General features: G+C 32.6%; 1 protein-coding gene across 1 annotated transcript in view; it reads left to right on the plus strand.

The window, feature by feature from the left end:
• Positions 1–16,110, plus strand: part of LOC109358930 (protein NUCLEAR FUSION DEFECTIVE 4-like) — a 20,832-nt gene extending 4,722 nt beyond the window's left edge. Inside the window, exons 2-4 of the mRNA XM_019603432.1 lie at positions 12,528–12,871; positions 14,240–15,108; positions 15,654–16,110. Of these exons, the coding sequence (XP_019458977.1) occupies positions 12,528–12,871; positions 14,240–15,108; positions 15,654–16,107 (1,667 nt within the window). The 3' untranslated portion in view covers positions 16,108–16,110. The remainder of the gene's footprint in view (positions 1–12,527; positions 12,872–14,239; positions 15,109–15,653) is intronic.

The following is an 18,276-nucleotide window of genomic DNA, read 5'->3' on the forward strand; positions in this document are numbered from 1 at the left end:
AGCCTCTGTGAGAAATAAATAAGACATAGAATATAAGGGTTTATGGTTAAAGGAAAGTAAAAATGGAGATAGATAATCACCAATTCTTCTCCACTGCGACTCCAACTTCATCAACCGAACCACCATAAACCACCGAGAGTGAGAATCGAACCACCGCGAATCACCACCGTCACGAACCAGTGCCATATCGCTCTCGGTTGCCCACTGCCATGGACGAAGAATCTTGGTGGCTTTGGGGCTTCACCGTCGATGGATCACTTCGGTGAGCTCGGTTTAGCCATAAACCGTTCCCTTTGCCGGTGCCGCTGAGATGAGAAGGACGGAGAGAAAAGAAGGAAGATAGATAGCATGTCGAAGCCGTGTTGTCATCGTCTCTGTCGCCGGCGTGAGACCCTTGCTCGTTGTTACCGCCGCTGGAATGAAAGAAGAAAATAAAAGAGGAGATGGAGATGATTTAGGGATTTCATTCCCTGGTGACCTTCTTCACGTGACTTGGGGATTTCTTTTCCCTCTTTCCAACTCATTCACGTTTAATCTAAAGGGTTAAGGCAACCCTATGTTTTATTGTTTAAAGTTTTATTGTTTTATGTAACCATTGTTTAATTCTTTTAATAGCCTTTGCCATTTTCTTTTTATTTTTTCAATTTATCATTTTACTTTGAGTTAGTCCGTGATATTATTCCCATAGTCATGTTATTAATCCACTAAGTGTTGTAGAAGCCCACTAAACTAGTTCCTATGTTCTTTTCTTTTTACTAACAATAACTACGCATTTCTCTTTTAAAAAAGGTGTGTTGATTTTCTATTAACACTCTAAAATATTTATGAAACATCTTTAAAATTAATCATGGATTTTTATAGTAAGGTTACGGTTCGAGTTGTCTCTAACTTCTCTGAAAACGAGAAGAAGGTCTACAACCAATGTTGTCTCTAAGCTATTAATTCCATGTATATATATAGTTAATAAACTATTTTAAAATTCTATATGTATGAATATGATTACAAATTATATTATCAAAATAATCATGGATTTTTTAGTAAGGTTACGGTTCGAGTTGTCTCTAACTTCTCCGAAAACGAGAAGAAGGTCTACAACCAATGCTGTCTCTAAACTATTAATTTCATATAATTAATAAACTTTTTTATCATCCAAATTCTAAATGCCAATAATTAGAAACTATTTTACCAAATAAATTTTATGGGATTTTTATAGTGAGGTTATGGTTCGAGTCGTCTCTAACTTCCCGGAAATGAGGAGAAGGTCTACAACCAACACCGTTTCTGAACTATTAGTCTTATTGAACCAAAACAATTATATATTAACCAATTCAATAAATTAACATTTTTAAACCTATCGGTATTTTCTAAATCACTAACAATCAACCAAAGTAGCTAAATAATTTTCGAACTAGAACTACGTAAGCCTTGATCCCCTTAATAGGGGTACGTAGGACCAAAGTCAATATTGTCAGGCTCAATAATAAAAATAAATAATTATAAATAAATAATTGTTAAGGGTATAAAAGTCCATGTCATTAGCGAGGGTACCGTTTTAATACGGGCGGACGGGTGCTAATACCTTCCCCGATCCGTAATCGACTCCCGAGCTCAGAATCTCTTATCCTAATTGGGCTTACTATAGAGTTTACTACGTTTTAACCGCAAAAAAACGTAGTGGCGACTCCAAATCAATCGGGAGAGGTAGAAATCGAGTTCGCCTCCTCCCAAGTCGTAGAGTCGGTCTTCCAACCGAAAATCAGGTCGCGACACATCATAAGAGAGAGTTTTGAAATGGAGATATAAAGGGAAGTGAAAACCAACGGGTGTTGGTTCAAGTGATACATGTTTGATTTCCCTTAAGCAAGATCTCAGGTTCGAGTCTTGTGGATGGAAAAAAAATACACGTTGGGAGAGTTAGCTCCACATACTTGTGGATGTTTTTGACTCGGACATGATTGCTTCCAGTGTGAGAATACATATAGGAAACCAAAAAAACTATTACATCATAAAAAAATCTTCTTTCCTTTTTATTATACAACCTTGAAATTCAATTCTTTCAATTCATATCCCCAATAAAACACTTCGCCCGTGCAAATACACGAGTATCCTAATAGTTTAAATTTAATAATTATCTTATAGTAAATTAAAAAATACTTTTATATTTCTCTCATGTCTTCTATCTTTTATTCTTAAATGTGTCTGTGAAAATTCATTTAAAAAATGAATAAATTAAAATTATCATAATTTGGTTGTGAAAATAATATTTTGACTAACTTTTATTGACTGCGAGATCAAAATTCAGTGTTGTGGAGAAAGTGTCAACCTGAAACTAAAAACGATAAATTATTATAAAAATAAAGTTTTAATCTAGAAATTAAAAACATACTTAAGCCTAGCATTTGCAAAATACTTTTTAATTCCTATATAAAGTAAGGTGAATTTGATTTTGATACTCAAATAAAAAGTTGGCTTTGCATTGGTGTTGCAGATGCCTTCTTTTCCCACTTTGATGTTAAGTTTAACTCTTAGTGGCTGTTGGATGGCAACGATAATACAGCTACAAAGATGATATATACACATAGGTCTAAAAATAAAAAATAAAAAATAAAAGTCTAGAATATTCTTTTGGTCCTTTATCTTATTGTTAGTTTTCAGTTTGGCCATCTAATAATAATATAAAACGTCAATTTAGTGACTCATCTTTCTAATGCTTATCATTTTCACCATTTTATCATAATTGTTAATTATAGTTACGTTGGAATGTGCCAAAATTTTAAAGATTCTTTTCCACCGTAGAATCTGTATTTTATCTCTTTAATGCCATGGTAGGGTGTCTTTTTTTATCAAATTTGATTTCTTGAAAGATAGGATGAGATAAGATGAGAAGAGGAAAAGAGATAGGAGTTTGTAAAGAAATACATGTTTCAATGCAAACTTGAAATAGCCAACAAGATTTAGTATATTCATGTGTAGATTTAACATCATCATGATAGAAGAATAAATTTGACAGACATTAGAAAGATAAATTAAGAACAATTTATTTTAGAGTAAATACCCTGATATTCTCTAAGTTTTAGTATAATTACATAAATTATTTATCCATTCTTTACACCTACAGAATCCACAGATTTTTATACATACATTACATTAATTATCTCTGTATGAGAAATAAATGTAATTTTTTAAACAAAAAATGATGATAAATGTAATTAAGTTATACAAACTATGAATAATGCGAAAACAATTCCAAATAGTATACAGGTCAATACAATTTTATTATTTTTGATTTATTATAAGATGCGTCAATAATTCTAAGGAGATATTGTTTACATCACTCTTATATTATATTGAAACAAACAAAAAATAATAAATATGTATTGACTCGTATACTATTTATACTTGTTTTCACAATATACCATATTTTATTTAACTTAATTACACTTATCACATTTATTTCTCACATATGGATAGTCCGTTTAATGTATATATAAAAATTAGAGGTTTTTTGTATTTGTAAATAATGAAAGGGTGTTTTATATAATTTAACTAAAACAGAAGGAGTTTTACTCTTTATTTTATTAGATGATCAAACTACACCATAAACATAAGATAAAAATATCTCAAGATATTTTAGCCAAAATAAAACATTACAGATACTAAAACAAAAGGGAATTAATAGAGGACCAAAATTATTAGCAGGCAAAGAGAAATTGAGGAGTTGTAATCGACCAGTTCTTGCTCCTCTTCTAGGATTGGAGTACTCCATGTGTCTTGAGTTGTGATATTCTATATGCCATCATTAGTTGAATGTAGTAGTACATGTTTCAATGCAAAAATGTAGTAGTATATGTGTACATGACCAAAATCATTATACTTGTGATTGCTTAAAAATGTATATAAATTAAAATTTTAATTATTAAATATTTTTCTGATCAATGATGTAGTAGTGTACTTTGTGGATCCGATGGCATCCTATTGTGGGTTCTAGTGCTCAAGTTGTTTGCTTTGACTTCACCATCACAGCATCACTTCACTAATGGAGTGCATGCACTTCAACTCCCACTTGTAGTCTCTGGGTCTGTATAGTATTTGTGTCAAGGCTGTAGAACTTTCACGGTAGAGAGAAATGTGAGACAAGATTGTGACGGTAGACCAAAATGCAAAATGTTGAAAGAGAAGCTCATCACCAAATACTCAAATGAAGCCCAAACATAATGACTATATCATCTTTCCTTTTTTGTATTTTTATGTTAGCTGTTATTTCTATTTTCTTTCCTTTTTTATCTTTTTTCTGTTTTTCTGTTAAGTTAGTTTAGGGGTCCTTCATCCTCTTATAAATTCATTGTTGATTCCATTGATAGAGAATAAAAAATAAGAGAATAATTTTTCACCAACATTTGTATTGTAATCTTTGAGTTCAAATCAATACAGGGGCATTGCTTTTCTTTCTCATTTCTTGATCATTCTTTTCTTTCTATTGTTCATCATCTTAAACAAGATGACTTATAACATTTTACATAGTATCCGAGCACCCTTTTGAAGGGTGTCTCTGCTGCATCTCTGATCAGTGTTATCATCACTCTTTCTACGCTTCCTGCTACTTTTATCTCTTCTTCAAAATCTTCAATCAATGGCTGCCACAATCATCAATCCTGCTTTGGATCCAACAAGTCCCTTATACTTATATCCTAATGAAAATCCAGGTATTGCTTTAGTTTTCTCCCTCTTGAACGGTGAGAATTATCAACCATGGTCCCGAGCTATGACAATGGCTTTACAAACTAAAAACAAATTCGAATTTGTTGATGGAACTTTCACAAAACCTCCTGTTAATGATCCAAATTTTGGAATCTGGAAAAGATGTAATAACCTGGTTGTATCTTGGCTCACTCAGTCTATAGAACCTTCCCTTGTTCAATCTGTTTTATGGATAGATAATGCCAAAGAAATATGGGATGATTTGAAAGAACGATATCACCAAGGAGACATGTATAAAATTTCTAAACTCATTGGTGAAATTCACTCAATTAAATAAGGAAACAGTTATGTTGATGCCTTTTATACTCGAATGAAAGGGTTATGGCAACAATTAGATAACTTTAGGCCCATCCCACTCTACTCCTATGACATCAAGTGTTCTTGTTCCACAATCCCCACTGTATTGAATTATACAGAAAACGATTATGTGATCTACTTTTTAAGAGGATTGAATGATCAATTCTCAGCAGTCATATCATAAGTCATGTTGCTTGACCCATTCCCCTCCATAAATAAGATTTTTCCATCCTTATTCAGCAAGAGAGACAAATGATTCTTGATGAACCAAGATTCTCTGCTAACACTTTTGGAAACAACACTGACCCAAGACTTAGAGGGAGAGGATTTAGAGGATCTGGCAGATTCAATATCACAGGAAGATCTTCTGCTCCTAGTAAAGGTAGAGGCCAAAAGACTTGCATATATTGCCAAAGACTTGGGCATACAATTGATTCAAGTTACAAGAAACATGGTTTTCCTCCAACTTATCCTACCAATGCTAGCAACTACATCATCACTCCAACCATTGACCAACCATATGAAGCAAACAACAACAATATATTCTTGGCAAACCAGAAGCTTCATCACCAGATCTACCATTCACTTCAGCATAACAGACTGCCTTAAAGTAATTGATTCAAGAGTCCATCAACCAAAGCAATCACAACACTAATCAACTAAGTTCTAATACCTTGAATGTACTAAAGCTTCTCCAAACACAAGTACACCTATCTTCTTTAATTGTAAACCACCCAATGGATAATTGATACAGGAGCTACATACCATGTCTGTCACTCCCTTCTTGATTTTCACACATACAAGAAAATTAAATCTATATTAATCACTTTACCTAATGGTAATCAAGTAGCTGCATAATACTCAGGCATTGTTTTTTCGTTCTAAATTATTCTTCTTCACTAATGTGTTATATGTGCCTTTTTTTAAATTCAATCTCATTTCAGTCTCAAAACTCACACACCATTTATCTTGCACCTTAACTTTCTCTACTAACAATTGGAACATTCAGGAGATCAACCCATTGAAGAAGATTGGTGTAGCTGACTGATAAGTGTCAAACATACCTAAAATTCATACACTTTTATAGCACTTATCTTAAGCCTAATTGAGAAAAACCAACTTAAAATAATACTTTTTGTATAAAATATCACAATCTTGTATATTTGTATGTGTATTTCTTTTTTTTTATATTTTATAGAATTTAGAATGAAGAAAAGAAGAGAGAAAGAAGACTCATGGTCAACAAAGCAAAAGAAGTCAAAATTCAAGATTTTCAACCAGGCAGCTAAGCGTGGAACAAGCCCCGCTGAGCTGACCTGGACACCAGCTTGACCTGGCCACCAGCCTGACCTGGACTAAACTGCTCAACCAGGCAGTGGAGCGGACCTACTTAGCCGCTCAGCCTAGCACCATACTAGACCTGGCACGGTCAGAAATTCAGCTTGACACGGTCAAACACGAGCTTGGCACAAGCCCAAGCTGCTGAACAAGCAGCTCAGTAATCCAACCAAGCAGCTCAGTGGAGAACCAGACTCCTAACCAGATCAGCAAGCATCAGACCACGTCCCAGTCAACACGGTCAGAAGCTGCTGAACAAGCAGCTTAACGATGAAGCAGGTGCGTTGAGCGGTGTGCACCAGACTTAACTTAACCATCAAACAAACTTCATCCATGACCTCACCTCAAGTAGCCCACCATATGCTTTTCAGAAGTAGCTCACAATAGCTGGTCTCATAGCCCACAACTAGCTTTGGTGATTCATACACAAAGGTGACTAAGCTACTTGGTCAAGGGACCAAACCCATGCTGAAGGGTTTGGTCAGCTGCTTAGCGGTCCAGCCAAGCAGCTCAGCGGTCCAGCAACGAGGCCTATAAATAAGAGACCATTTCATTCCAGCAAAATATATATCAAACACTTGAAACAAAGAAATCTCTCACTAGAAACTTCTCTATGAAGTTCTCTCTTCATTTCTTAGTTTAGAGCTTTAATTTCAAGTAAGTTTTATAGTTTTAGTTTAGAATTCAAAAGAAAAGGAGAAGGTAAATGAGATGCAAAAATCAATTTTGTACTCTCATTTGGAACTCAAAAGCATCCAATCCTTGGATGGATAGCTCATGCTCCTAAACATTTTCTTTTGAACAAGGTTATGTAATTTCTACTTCTTCTTAATTTACAAAAGTTTGGATTTTAATCATTCAAGTTGGTGCTTTGGTTAATTTTATTTGTTTGAGAAGTTCTTAATGCTCTTTTTAGATTGATCACCTAAAAAATGATTTCAAGTCAATAAAACTACTTGTTTCAAACACTTAACAAATAAACTTTGGAGTAGTTGTACTACTTAGTTTATTTGCCAAGTTAAGCATGCTTTTCTTAAGATCTTACATTCATCACTCATTCAATATTAGAGTCACCAATGGTTAGGGTGTGACAACCTAATCTCTTTTATGGTCGTAATATTTTTTAAGTGATGAATATAAGTGTTTATGATTCTACCATTTTAGGACATACACTAAAAGGAGGATTTTAGAACTTGGTGTTTGAGGTTAATCAAAGTAAAACATAAGAACTTGTCTAAGTAGTTCAAACTCATAAGAAGTTGACAACTCTTTTCCTTATTCAAATTGATCTTGTCTCCTCAATAATTTGTGAATACTTAGTTTAATCTTCTTGTTGATTTATTTATGTGAAAATCAAACCGAAAAACCATCAAAATATGTTCAAATCCATTATTTGTGTTTTGACATGTTTATATGATTTATTTTATTAGGCAATTCTTGTGGTTTGACATAACCCTATACTATACTACAATTGAATCTTGAAAGAGGTGTAAATTGTAAAATAGTAAAGTGTTATCAATAAATTTATTTGTTGAAAACACCTTTTAATATACAAAAGTGATGAAACTAACTTACTAACTTTTATTTATTGTTATTTATTTTCCGTATTTTATTTATTCTTTAATATCAACATTCCTTAAGGAAGAAGTTTGGTTTGTTAATAAAATGAACCCGAAGGGAAGTAATAAATAAAAGTCACTAAATTTATTATTCTTTTGTTCTTTATTTATTTGTTTCTAACAACTAACTATTCATTACTTTTGTACATTAGAGTACCATTAAACCGGTGTTGGAATTTATTTCATAAAACCGAGATGGTATTCAAAGGTCCTTAATAATTATGTAATAAGTAATTGCTTCGATACCATTATACCGGTATTAGAATTTATTCTATCAAAGCCAAGATGTGACAAAGAAAGAAAGACTTATTTACATGATTATTAAAGAAGTAAGTTGTAACTGGAATATTCCTGAAACCATTATACCGGCGTTGGAATTTATTTCAACAAAGCCGAGATGGTGAACAAAGAGTAAAACCAAGTTCTCTTACTTAATCAAACAAAAAGAACATAATGAAAATGAGAGTATTAATCTTTCAACAAATTGACACTGCTGTCAGGACGATTTGTTGAGATGAGAAAACTCCCAACAAAACACCGAAATATGCTTTCAACACTGACTTAAGAGGAGGCTTATACACTATGATTCAATCTTGCAAAAACTATCATGTACCTCACCATATTAATGCATAATTTAGCTATGATGATTGTAATATCTGGCATTCTAGTTTAGAACACTTATCACATGACAAAATGACTCTTATGCAAACTATGTTTCCTTTTATTAAGTGCAATAAAACCATGATTCAATGCAATCTATGTCACTTAGCAAAACAAAAAAGATTGACATATTTTGTTAGTACAAGTAAATTTACTAATGCCTTTGATTTAATGCATATGGATATATGGGGACCCTTATATATACCATCTACTTTACGCCATAGGTATTTCCTAACTGTTGTTGATGATCAAACTCTATTCACTTGACTATTCTTCATGAAGGCCAAATCTGAGACAAGCCAACTTGTTAAAGCATTTGTCTCATATGTTGAACCCCAATTTAAGTATAACCTCAAAGCCATTAGAAGTGATAATGGTAAGGAGTTCACATTAAAGGATTTCTATCTTATAAGAGGTATTGAACATCAAACCTCTTGTATGGAAACATCACAACAAAATGGTGTTGTTGAAAGGAAACACCAACACATTCTTGTTGTGGCAAGAGCTCTTATATTTCAATCTAACCTTCCAATCTGTTTTTGGAATTATGGTGTAGCTCATGTTGTACACCTCATTAATAGACAGCTCACAACCTTCATTTCGAACAAATCTCCCTATGAGTCCCTTTATGACACATTGCCAAACATTGAAAATCTCAAGGTATTTGGCAGTCTATGTTACTCTTCCACTCTTGCATTACAAAGAAAAAAAATAGATCCTAGATCTAGAAAGTGTATCTTCTTAGGATTTCCTCAAGGAACCAAAGGTTTTATTCTCCTTGATTATCACACAAATGTGATATTAATCTCTAGAAATGTTCATTTTTATGAACATCTTTTTCCCTTCACTAACATTGATTCTTCTATCTCTGTCCAACATTAAGTTCTTATTCTACCTATTAACCTCCTTGACCCTTTTACGAACTGGACTAATATATCAGAATCCATACATGTGCCAAACTCCACGCCTATTGAAAATACCACACCTGATCCCATCCCTCTTAGACATTCTCAGAGAACTAGAAAACTACCAAGTTACTTGGCATACTACCATTGCACATTAGCTTCCAACTCTTTGCCATCTCTCCCTACTCAAGTAAAGTATCATATATTCAATTGTGTCTCTTATGATAATCTTTCATTGCCTCACAAACATTTTTCTCTCGCAATTTCTCTTTATCATACACCTACAACATACTCAAAAGTCATTCTTCAAGATAATTGGAGATATGCCATCAAATCAGAATTGGCCGCACTTCAAAACATAAAACCTAGATTTTAACCAAATTACCCCCGGATAAGAAAGCCATAGGGTGCAAATGGATCTTCAAAATCAAACAAAAATAAGATGGATCCATAGAGAGGTACAAGGCCATATTAGTGGCAAAGGGTTATAACCAAACTGAAGGAGTGGATTATATGGACACTTTTAGTCCTGTTGTGAAAATGACAAGAATTAGAAGTATACATGAAGACCCCACCTAGGCTACACCTACCCAACAATTAGCATCTTCACCAACTGGACATCAATACAACATTCTTACATGGTGAACAAGTATACATGAAGACCCCACCTAGGCTACACCTACCCAACAATAACTTGGTTTATAAATTGGAAAAATCAATCTATGGCTTGAAACAAGCAAGTCTGGCATGATAAACTAACTACAACTTTGATAACAATTGGATACTCAAAATGCCATTCTGATCACTCACTGTTTATTAAAACAATTCATTCTAGTTTTACTACTATTTTAATATATGTTGATGATTTAGTTTTGACAGGAAATGATCTAAAGGAAATTGAATTCAAAAAAGGTGTTCTGCATACAAAATTCAACATCAAGGACCTTGGCAAATTAAAATTCTTCTTAGGAATGGTGGTTGCTAGATCTAAGGATGGAATCACTTTGTACCAAAAAAGTACACATTGGATCTCTTGCAAGACACAGGACAATCATCAAAACCTACCTCAACTCCAATGGAGTATAACAGCAAGTTTCATTCAACATCAGGTGAACCTCTCAAGGATTCTACATCCTATAGAAGACTCTTAGGCAAGCTTCTATATCTCACATACATAAGACCAGACATATGCTATGTTTTAGGTTGCCTAAGTCAATTTCTAGCCAATCCAACCACTCAACACCAACAAGCTACAACAAGGATTCTTAAATACCTCAAAACTTTTCCATCACATGGCTTGTTTTTCCCTAGCAGAAACTCAACTACTATAAAGGGGTATTCAGACTGGGGGGGCATGTTTAGAGACTAGGAAATCCATCATTGGATGGTATTTCTTCCTAGGATCAACCATCATATCTTGGAAGAGCAAGAAACAAACCACAGTTTCAAGATCTTCAGCTGAGGTTGAATACATGGTCCTAGCTATGGCATCCTGTGAGGCACAATGGTTGTTATTTCTATTCAAAGACTTAGGTATCCCTCACCAATCTCCTATAAGCATCTTCTGTGATAATCAGTCAGCACTCCACATAGCTGCAAATCCTGTTTTTCACGAAAGAACCAAACACATCGAGATAGATTGTCATGTGGTTCGTGAAAAGATTCAAAATGGCACTCTACATCTTCTACCTATTACATATTCTCTTCAAATTGCAGATTTCTTTACAAAATCCTTAACACCTCTACCTTTCCATAATCTTCTATCCAAGCTTGGCATGATTGACATCCACATTTCAGCTTGTGGAGGGCTGTTGAAAGATAAGCCCATCACCAAAGACTCAAATGAAGCCCAAACAAAATGACTCTATCATCTTCCCTTTTTTGTATTTTTATGTTATCTGTTATTTCTATTTTCTTTCCTTTTTTATCTCTTTTCTTTTTTTATGTTAAGTTAGTTTAGGGATCCTTCATCCTCTTATAAATTCATTGTTGATTCCATTGATAGAAAATAAAAAATAAGAGAATATGTTTTCACCAACATTGGTATTGTAATCTTTGAGTTCGAATCAATACAAAGGCATTGCTTTTCTTTCTCATTTCTTGGTCATTCTTTTCTTTCTATTGTTCATCATCTTCATCTTCTTAAACAAGATGCCTTATACCATTTTATACAAAATCAACAACATCCCATGTAAATCATTATGTCATGTAGTCGACCTCAGCTAATAAGATTATATCTTGGTTGTGTTGAGAATTCTTTCTAGTTAATGAGAGAGCATAATTATTGAACCTTGGTATGTGACTGATTAATATGAACATATTACTATCGAACAAGATGATCCATGGAATATATTTACTGATATTTTTCTAAAGTCTTGGAATTATTCATTATCTCAATACTATGAAGTCTTACCTAGAGAATTAAAGTTTCTTAAGATGTTTTAGAAAAAAATATGAGAAGAGTTAATCCATATCATATCTTTATGATGAAGTCTCCCTCATTATATAAAGGGAAACTAGTGAGGAAAAGTGAGAAGGGCACCATATAGACTAAGTAAAAGAGACTAGACATTTCTTATAGAGATTGAGTGTTATAATCTTTAGAGAAAGAACAAATATTGTAATTGGTTTCTATTGGATCCATTAATTATTTATTTATCAATTTGTAATGTTTTGTCCATGTTAAAAAATTTGGTATTGTTCTTCTCAATTTCCCTCTATATCTTAACTATCCACTTGTCACATATGCAAAGACCCATATTTTGCATCATATAGAAGAGGAAACCAAAATCATTAAAAATTCATCAGCATCAATGCATGCTCTATTATTTTAAAGGAAGTATGAAACACATGGCCACCTGAAGCAGGGTTGACTAAAACATATAACATACAATTTCTTCAAAAGCATAGAACCTCTCAATGCTTAAAACTCAAAAGTCCATTTTTTTAGAGGGCAAGATGGTTTCATTGCAAGAGAAACTGAAGGCCTTTTTGGGCCACAGATGGTTAGTGTTTGTGTGTGGAATGTGGGAATTATCATTTGCAGGAACGGCTTACATGTTTGGTAGCATATCTCCTGTAATAAAGGCCAGCATGGGTTACAATCAGAAACAGGTTTCATTATTGATTTTGGCCAAAGATTTGGGTGACAATGTTGGTCTTCTTGCTGGGAAAATAAGTGAAGTGTCACCAACTTGGGTAGTTATGCTTGTTGGGATCATACAGAATGTTGTTGGTTATGGCTTTGTTTGGCTCATTGTTACTCATAGGTTTCCTGCTTTACCTTTATGGGCAGTAAGTTCAGTTCAATAACCGTACTCTTTATGATTGCTTTTTAAAAGTTACTATACGTTTGTCTTTTCTTTTTTGATACATTATTTTCTCTTTGCTTCTGTTTCTGCAGTGTTAAAGGATTATAGCTTATTGCCTTGTATTTAGATTTAGATCTGGATATTTTGATTTTTTTTTAATAAAATATGAATTTGGTATAGGGCATTGACTTTATGAAAAATTATAAGATTACAAAAGTGTCAATTTGGTATCTAATTTTTTCATCCCCGGTTAAAAAGTTATAAGATTCTAGTGAGTTGTTTTTTCTACTTACAATTGGACCCCCTCACCTTTTTTACTAAGGAATTAATCTCCAATCTCTTTTGGGTGTATGACTGTCATCCCAACAAGTTTCGTTTACGGGAATCGAATTTTTAACCTTTTGATTACTCTGGGATCTAGCAGTACCTTATACCACTAGACAAAGATTTTGTTTGACATATGGGATGAGGGATAAATTGATGTTTTTGCAATCTTAGGAACTTCATCAAAGGTATCAATCATAGGGACTAAAATGAATTCAATCTTTCTTCACTTGATAAGAAATTTTTTGAAAGGATCCAAATCCATGTGGATGGCTCAAATATCAATTTAACCATGATTTGTGCTCAGCTAAAAAGGGAATGTCACCCAAAAAAAAGACAAATTACATAAGAAGTCAGCTATATAGTTATAATCTTTCTTAAAGTGTCCCATAGAGCATTGCTGAAACAAGACACTAAGGTTCAAGTAGTCCTTCATAAGTTCATGAAAATAAGAAGATCCGGTAATGTTTTTGTTCCATACTTCCATGTCTGAACAAGTTGCAGGCAATCTGTTTCATAGTTTATTCTTCCCTATTCTATACTATATTTTCCTTTCAAAAACAGGAGCTTCAGCATGACTCTGAATTCAATTTTCTCCCTCATCCTATTAATAATATATGGATAGAAATTTTGTACTGCGACATAATAGGCATATGCTCTCAACTCTTATGCCTCATAATGAAATACAGTAACTCCTACAAGTACAATTTAAGATATGGTTTAGTATGACTTTTCCAGTGTGTTTTATTAAAATAGAATACTAATGAAGAGTTATTATCAGATCTGTTATACACTTTTGGAAATATGATATACCACATTGAAAATAGAAGAAAATAACTACGATGGACGTTATTTTATGTATCAATTGGGTCTGTTAATGTGTATATAAACTTCTCTGCTCATAAGATGATTTGGTTGTCTTCTTCTGGATTATATCTTGGGTTGTGCTGTTCCTTTTTGTCATTTCGAGAAACTTCAGCCAGAATCATGAGCTGTTAAAACTTGCTAACCAGCCACTGATTTGCAGCTATGTGTTTTCATATGTCTTGGACAAAATGGGGCTACATATTACAACACAGCTGCACTCGTTTCTTGTGTGCGAAGTTTCCCAGAAAGTAGAGGACCCGTGGTAGGGATATTGAAGGGCTATATTGGCCTAAGCGGCGCAATCTGGACTCAAATTATAGCTATGATCAACGCCCCGGATCAAGCATCAATCATTTTCATTATAGCAGTTGGACCAGCAATGGTTTCATGCGCCCTCATATTCATTATAAGACCCGTCCAAGGTTACAAACAAGCTAGAGCCTCTGATAGCTCAGGCTTCATGTTTATCTACAGCATTTGTCTCATTTTGGCTTCTTACATTATGGGTGTTTTATTGGTGCAGAATATGCTGCTATTAGACCAAAGCATCATCACATTATTCGGTGTTATTTTGATCATTCTCATATTGCTTCCCATCATAGTTCCTATTCTTTTGGTATTTTCATCAAAACCGAAAAGTCCAGTTGAGGAAACCCTTCTTGAACATGAGAGTTGTTCTGGTGCTGGTCATGTGGAACATGAGAAGCCTCCGAAATTAGCGGCACTTCCACTATCAGAAGGGCCAAGAGAAATTGTTCAATTTGAAGCTAAAGACAAAACCAACCACAAAAATGGGCCTCAAAGAGGAGAGGATTACAACTTAACACAGGCACTGGTCAATGCTGATTTTTGGATCATGTTCTTCTCTCTTGTGATGGGTTCTGGCTCTGGTTTGACAGTAATAAACAACATTGGTCAAATGTGTCAATCATTGGGAGATAACAATGTCAATGTGTACATATCAGTTATCAGCATATCCAACTTCCTTGGTCGAGTTGCTGGTGGTTACTTCTCAGAGGTTATAGTAAGGTGCAAGCAATTTCTAACCTTTTTGCCTTTGAATTTGAATGCATCTTAGAATCTCTAGTTTTAGAGCACAATCTACAATGTTAGATGGAAAATGATATTTGCACATTATACACTATTCTTCCACTTGTTAACAATGTACATTATACACAATTCCTATGAAAATCTAACATATAATAAAAGAGAAAAAAGATATATGGACTGACACTGTATGAGTTTTCTATACTGTCATTGCATTATCCACCATTCATATTTAATACTAGTCGACTTTTCAAAAAAAGTAATTCAAATGAATGATGAATGATATAATGTTTGTATGTAAATTTTTACATTGACAATATATAAATTTTATACGCATAGTAAAATTGACATAATAAAAAAGATAAATGATTAAATTGACATAATAAAAAAGATAAATGATTAAATTGACACATTTGTTTAGGACAAAATTGAAAATTGATGATAAGGTAAATAATAAAAATAACAGACGTATACAAGAATTGATGTAATATAAGACAAGTGTGCCTTTTTGTGTTCTTTCTAAACAGAAATTTTGGGTACCCAAGATTAGTTGCATTAGCAGTGGTTCAGGCAGTGATGGCACTAGGACTCTTCTACTATTCTCTGGGTTTGGTTGGACAAGTTTACGTGTTGGCCATATCCAATGGTTTTGGCTATGGTGCCCACTGGTCAATTGCATTAGCTGCAACTTCAGAACTATTCGGGTTGAAAAGCTTTGGTACTTTACTCAATTTTCTCACTATGGCTAACCCTGTTGGTTCATTGTTTCTATCTGGATTTGTAGCAAGCACAATATATGATTATTATGCAGAGCAGCAAGCAAATCATGGAAATGATGAGTTACTTGTTTGTAAAGGGAACATATGTTTTTCAGTAACATGTGGGATCTTAGCAACAGTTTGCATATTTGCAACTGCTTTGAGCTTGATCCTAGTTCACAGGACTAGGATGTTTTATGCCCAACTTTATGGGAAGTTTTGAGCTTTAGCAGCTGCAGTGAAGGAACTACTTGGGTACATGCTGGGGCAGCTGCCCCTAAATTTTTTTAAAAATTATTAAAAAAAATGTTTTAAGTTTTTACCTACACTCAAATCATATCTTCTTAAAAATAGTTAGGTCATATTTTTCTTCAATGTGTAGTTTGATAAATATATATAATGTAATTTGTATAATTTTTCTAAAAATTATAGATTATAAATTAAGTTCTCTTATATGTGTAAATGTTGATATTGCTTATATTTCTATAATTTCGTAATGATTTCACACTTATATTATTTTGCTTATACTGCTAGATTGTAAAATCCATGTACTGTCAATATAAAGATTCATACACACAATTAGTATATCATTTACCATTCATTTGTATTACTTTTATTTAAGAGTCAATGATGATTGAAAATGAATGGTGAGTAATATAGCGACGGTGTAAAAAACTTTTACATTGTTAGTGCATACATTTTTTCCTCATATTACTATCACAAATTGCTTTTGTCAAACTTTGCACCAAAAATCTTACCATCCTAAAGATTTTTATAAATCATTTAATATTGATAACATATATATTTTGTGTAAAAATTCTACCCTATGGATCTCGATGAACAAGAAATGATTAGTTTGAGATGTCAATTTAACATTTTATTGTTAATATCATTAGTTATTCATATTTGAAAAAAATTTGATCGTTTTTGACTTAATTACAACCTTGAGAATATGAAGAAAGTGAATGCATATTTTGTGTTTGGTTGAGTTATTTGTCTTATATCTATTACCTATATAATAAAAAAAACTCTCTCATGACATGTGTCAATCTCTCAAACCCTCATGACACGTGTCAACCTCTCATCAAAACTAAAGGTCCCTCATGACATGTGTTAATCTCTCAATGACATGTGTCAATCTCTAAAGAATTCTCTCATGACACGTGTCAATCTCTCAAACCCTCATGACATGTGATTTATTTAAAAATAAAAGGAATATGATTACCTATGCAATATTAAAATATAATGTTACTATAGCAATATTAAAATAATAATAATATGAATCATAACATATTGTTTGTAGTTATTTTAGAGTTAAATAATATTTATTTTTATACTAATCTTATTTTAGAATCAAATAATAATAAAATTATAAATTTATTGATGATTTTTTGATTAATAGGATACTACTAACTATATCATGTTATGTATGTGTAAAAAACAATGTTGAGCAAGATGTTAAACCAGTAGATGACCCATATTAAGTTTATCCGATTTAAATAGTTAAACCGTATAGTCTGACCGTATGATTTTATATATAATTAATATTTTTTAACAATATAAATGCACTGATAACATATATGGTTTTAACCATGCGAATGCACGAGCAACATACATATTCTTAATCATAAATACACATGTAATATGTGTTCTTAATCATGCGGCAAAAAATATCGTCTCATGCAAATGCACGGGTAACTTGCTAGTTAGCTATAATGGCTTAACTACTACACAAATATTATTTTCAGCAACGAAGAATATCAAACAAAATTACATAGTAAAATATAAGATGAATTTTTTGCAGAAAAGATGATAATATATAATGAAAATAAAATAGCTGGAATTTTAACCTATCATTTATGACTTTAAATCTTTAAAAGAATTAAGAACACTTTTAATGAATTTACATTTTTTCTTTAATCTCTTTAATTGTCGAATTATTATTTAGAATTGATGTATTATTTTAAAATGTTGAAAAAAATATATCTTTTTTATATTTTTTTGTTACTTAATTATAATTTTAATCCTTATGAAAAAGATAATCATAAGAGTTTTTCCTTTTGTAATGTTAGGATATGCAGTAATTTAGGTTTGTCTCTAAGTAAAACTTTTGGAGGGTAATAGAAGGAAAAAAAGACTTGATAGAATACATTTATAAGTTGATATTGAACTCATCATTCTTTTTTCTTCTCTTCCAAAATTTAATTCATAAGCATATTTTTAGGAACAATGTGTAATTTTGAATATGATAACTATCTAAGTTATAATGTTTAAGCTTACATCATATTAGATACTAAAAAAACCTATTGAAATTTGGACCATGGACATTAAAATATAGATATTTTGGATTTATGTTCAAATGAAAGTGTATTTAATATTATATATATATATA

This window comes from Lupinus angustifolius, chromosome LG10 (genome assembly GCF_001865875.1).
Source record: "Lupinus angustifolius cultivar Tanjil chromosome LG10, LupAngTanjil_v1.0, whole genome shotgun sequence".
Classification (NCBI taxonomy): Eukaryota; Viridiplantae; Streptophyta; class Magnoliopsida; order Fabales; family Fabaceae; genus Lupinus; species Lupinus angustifolius.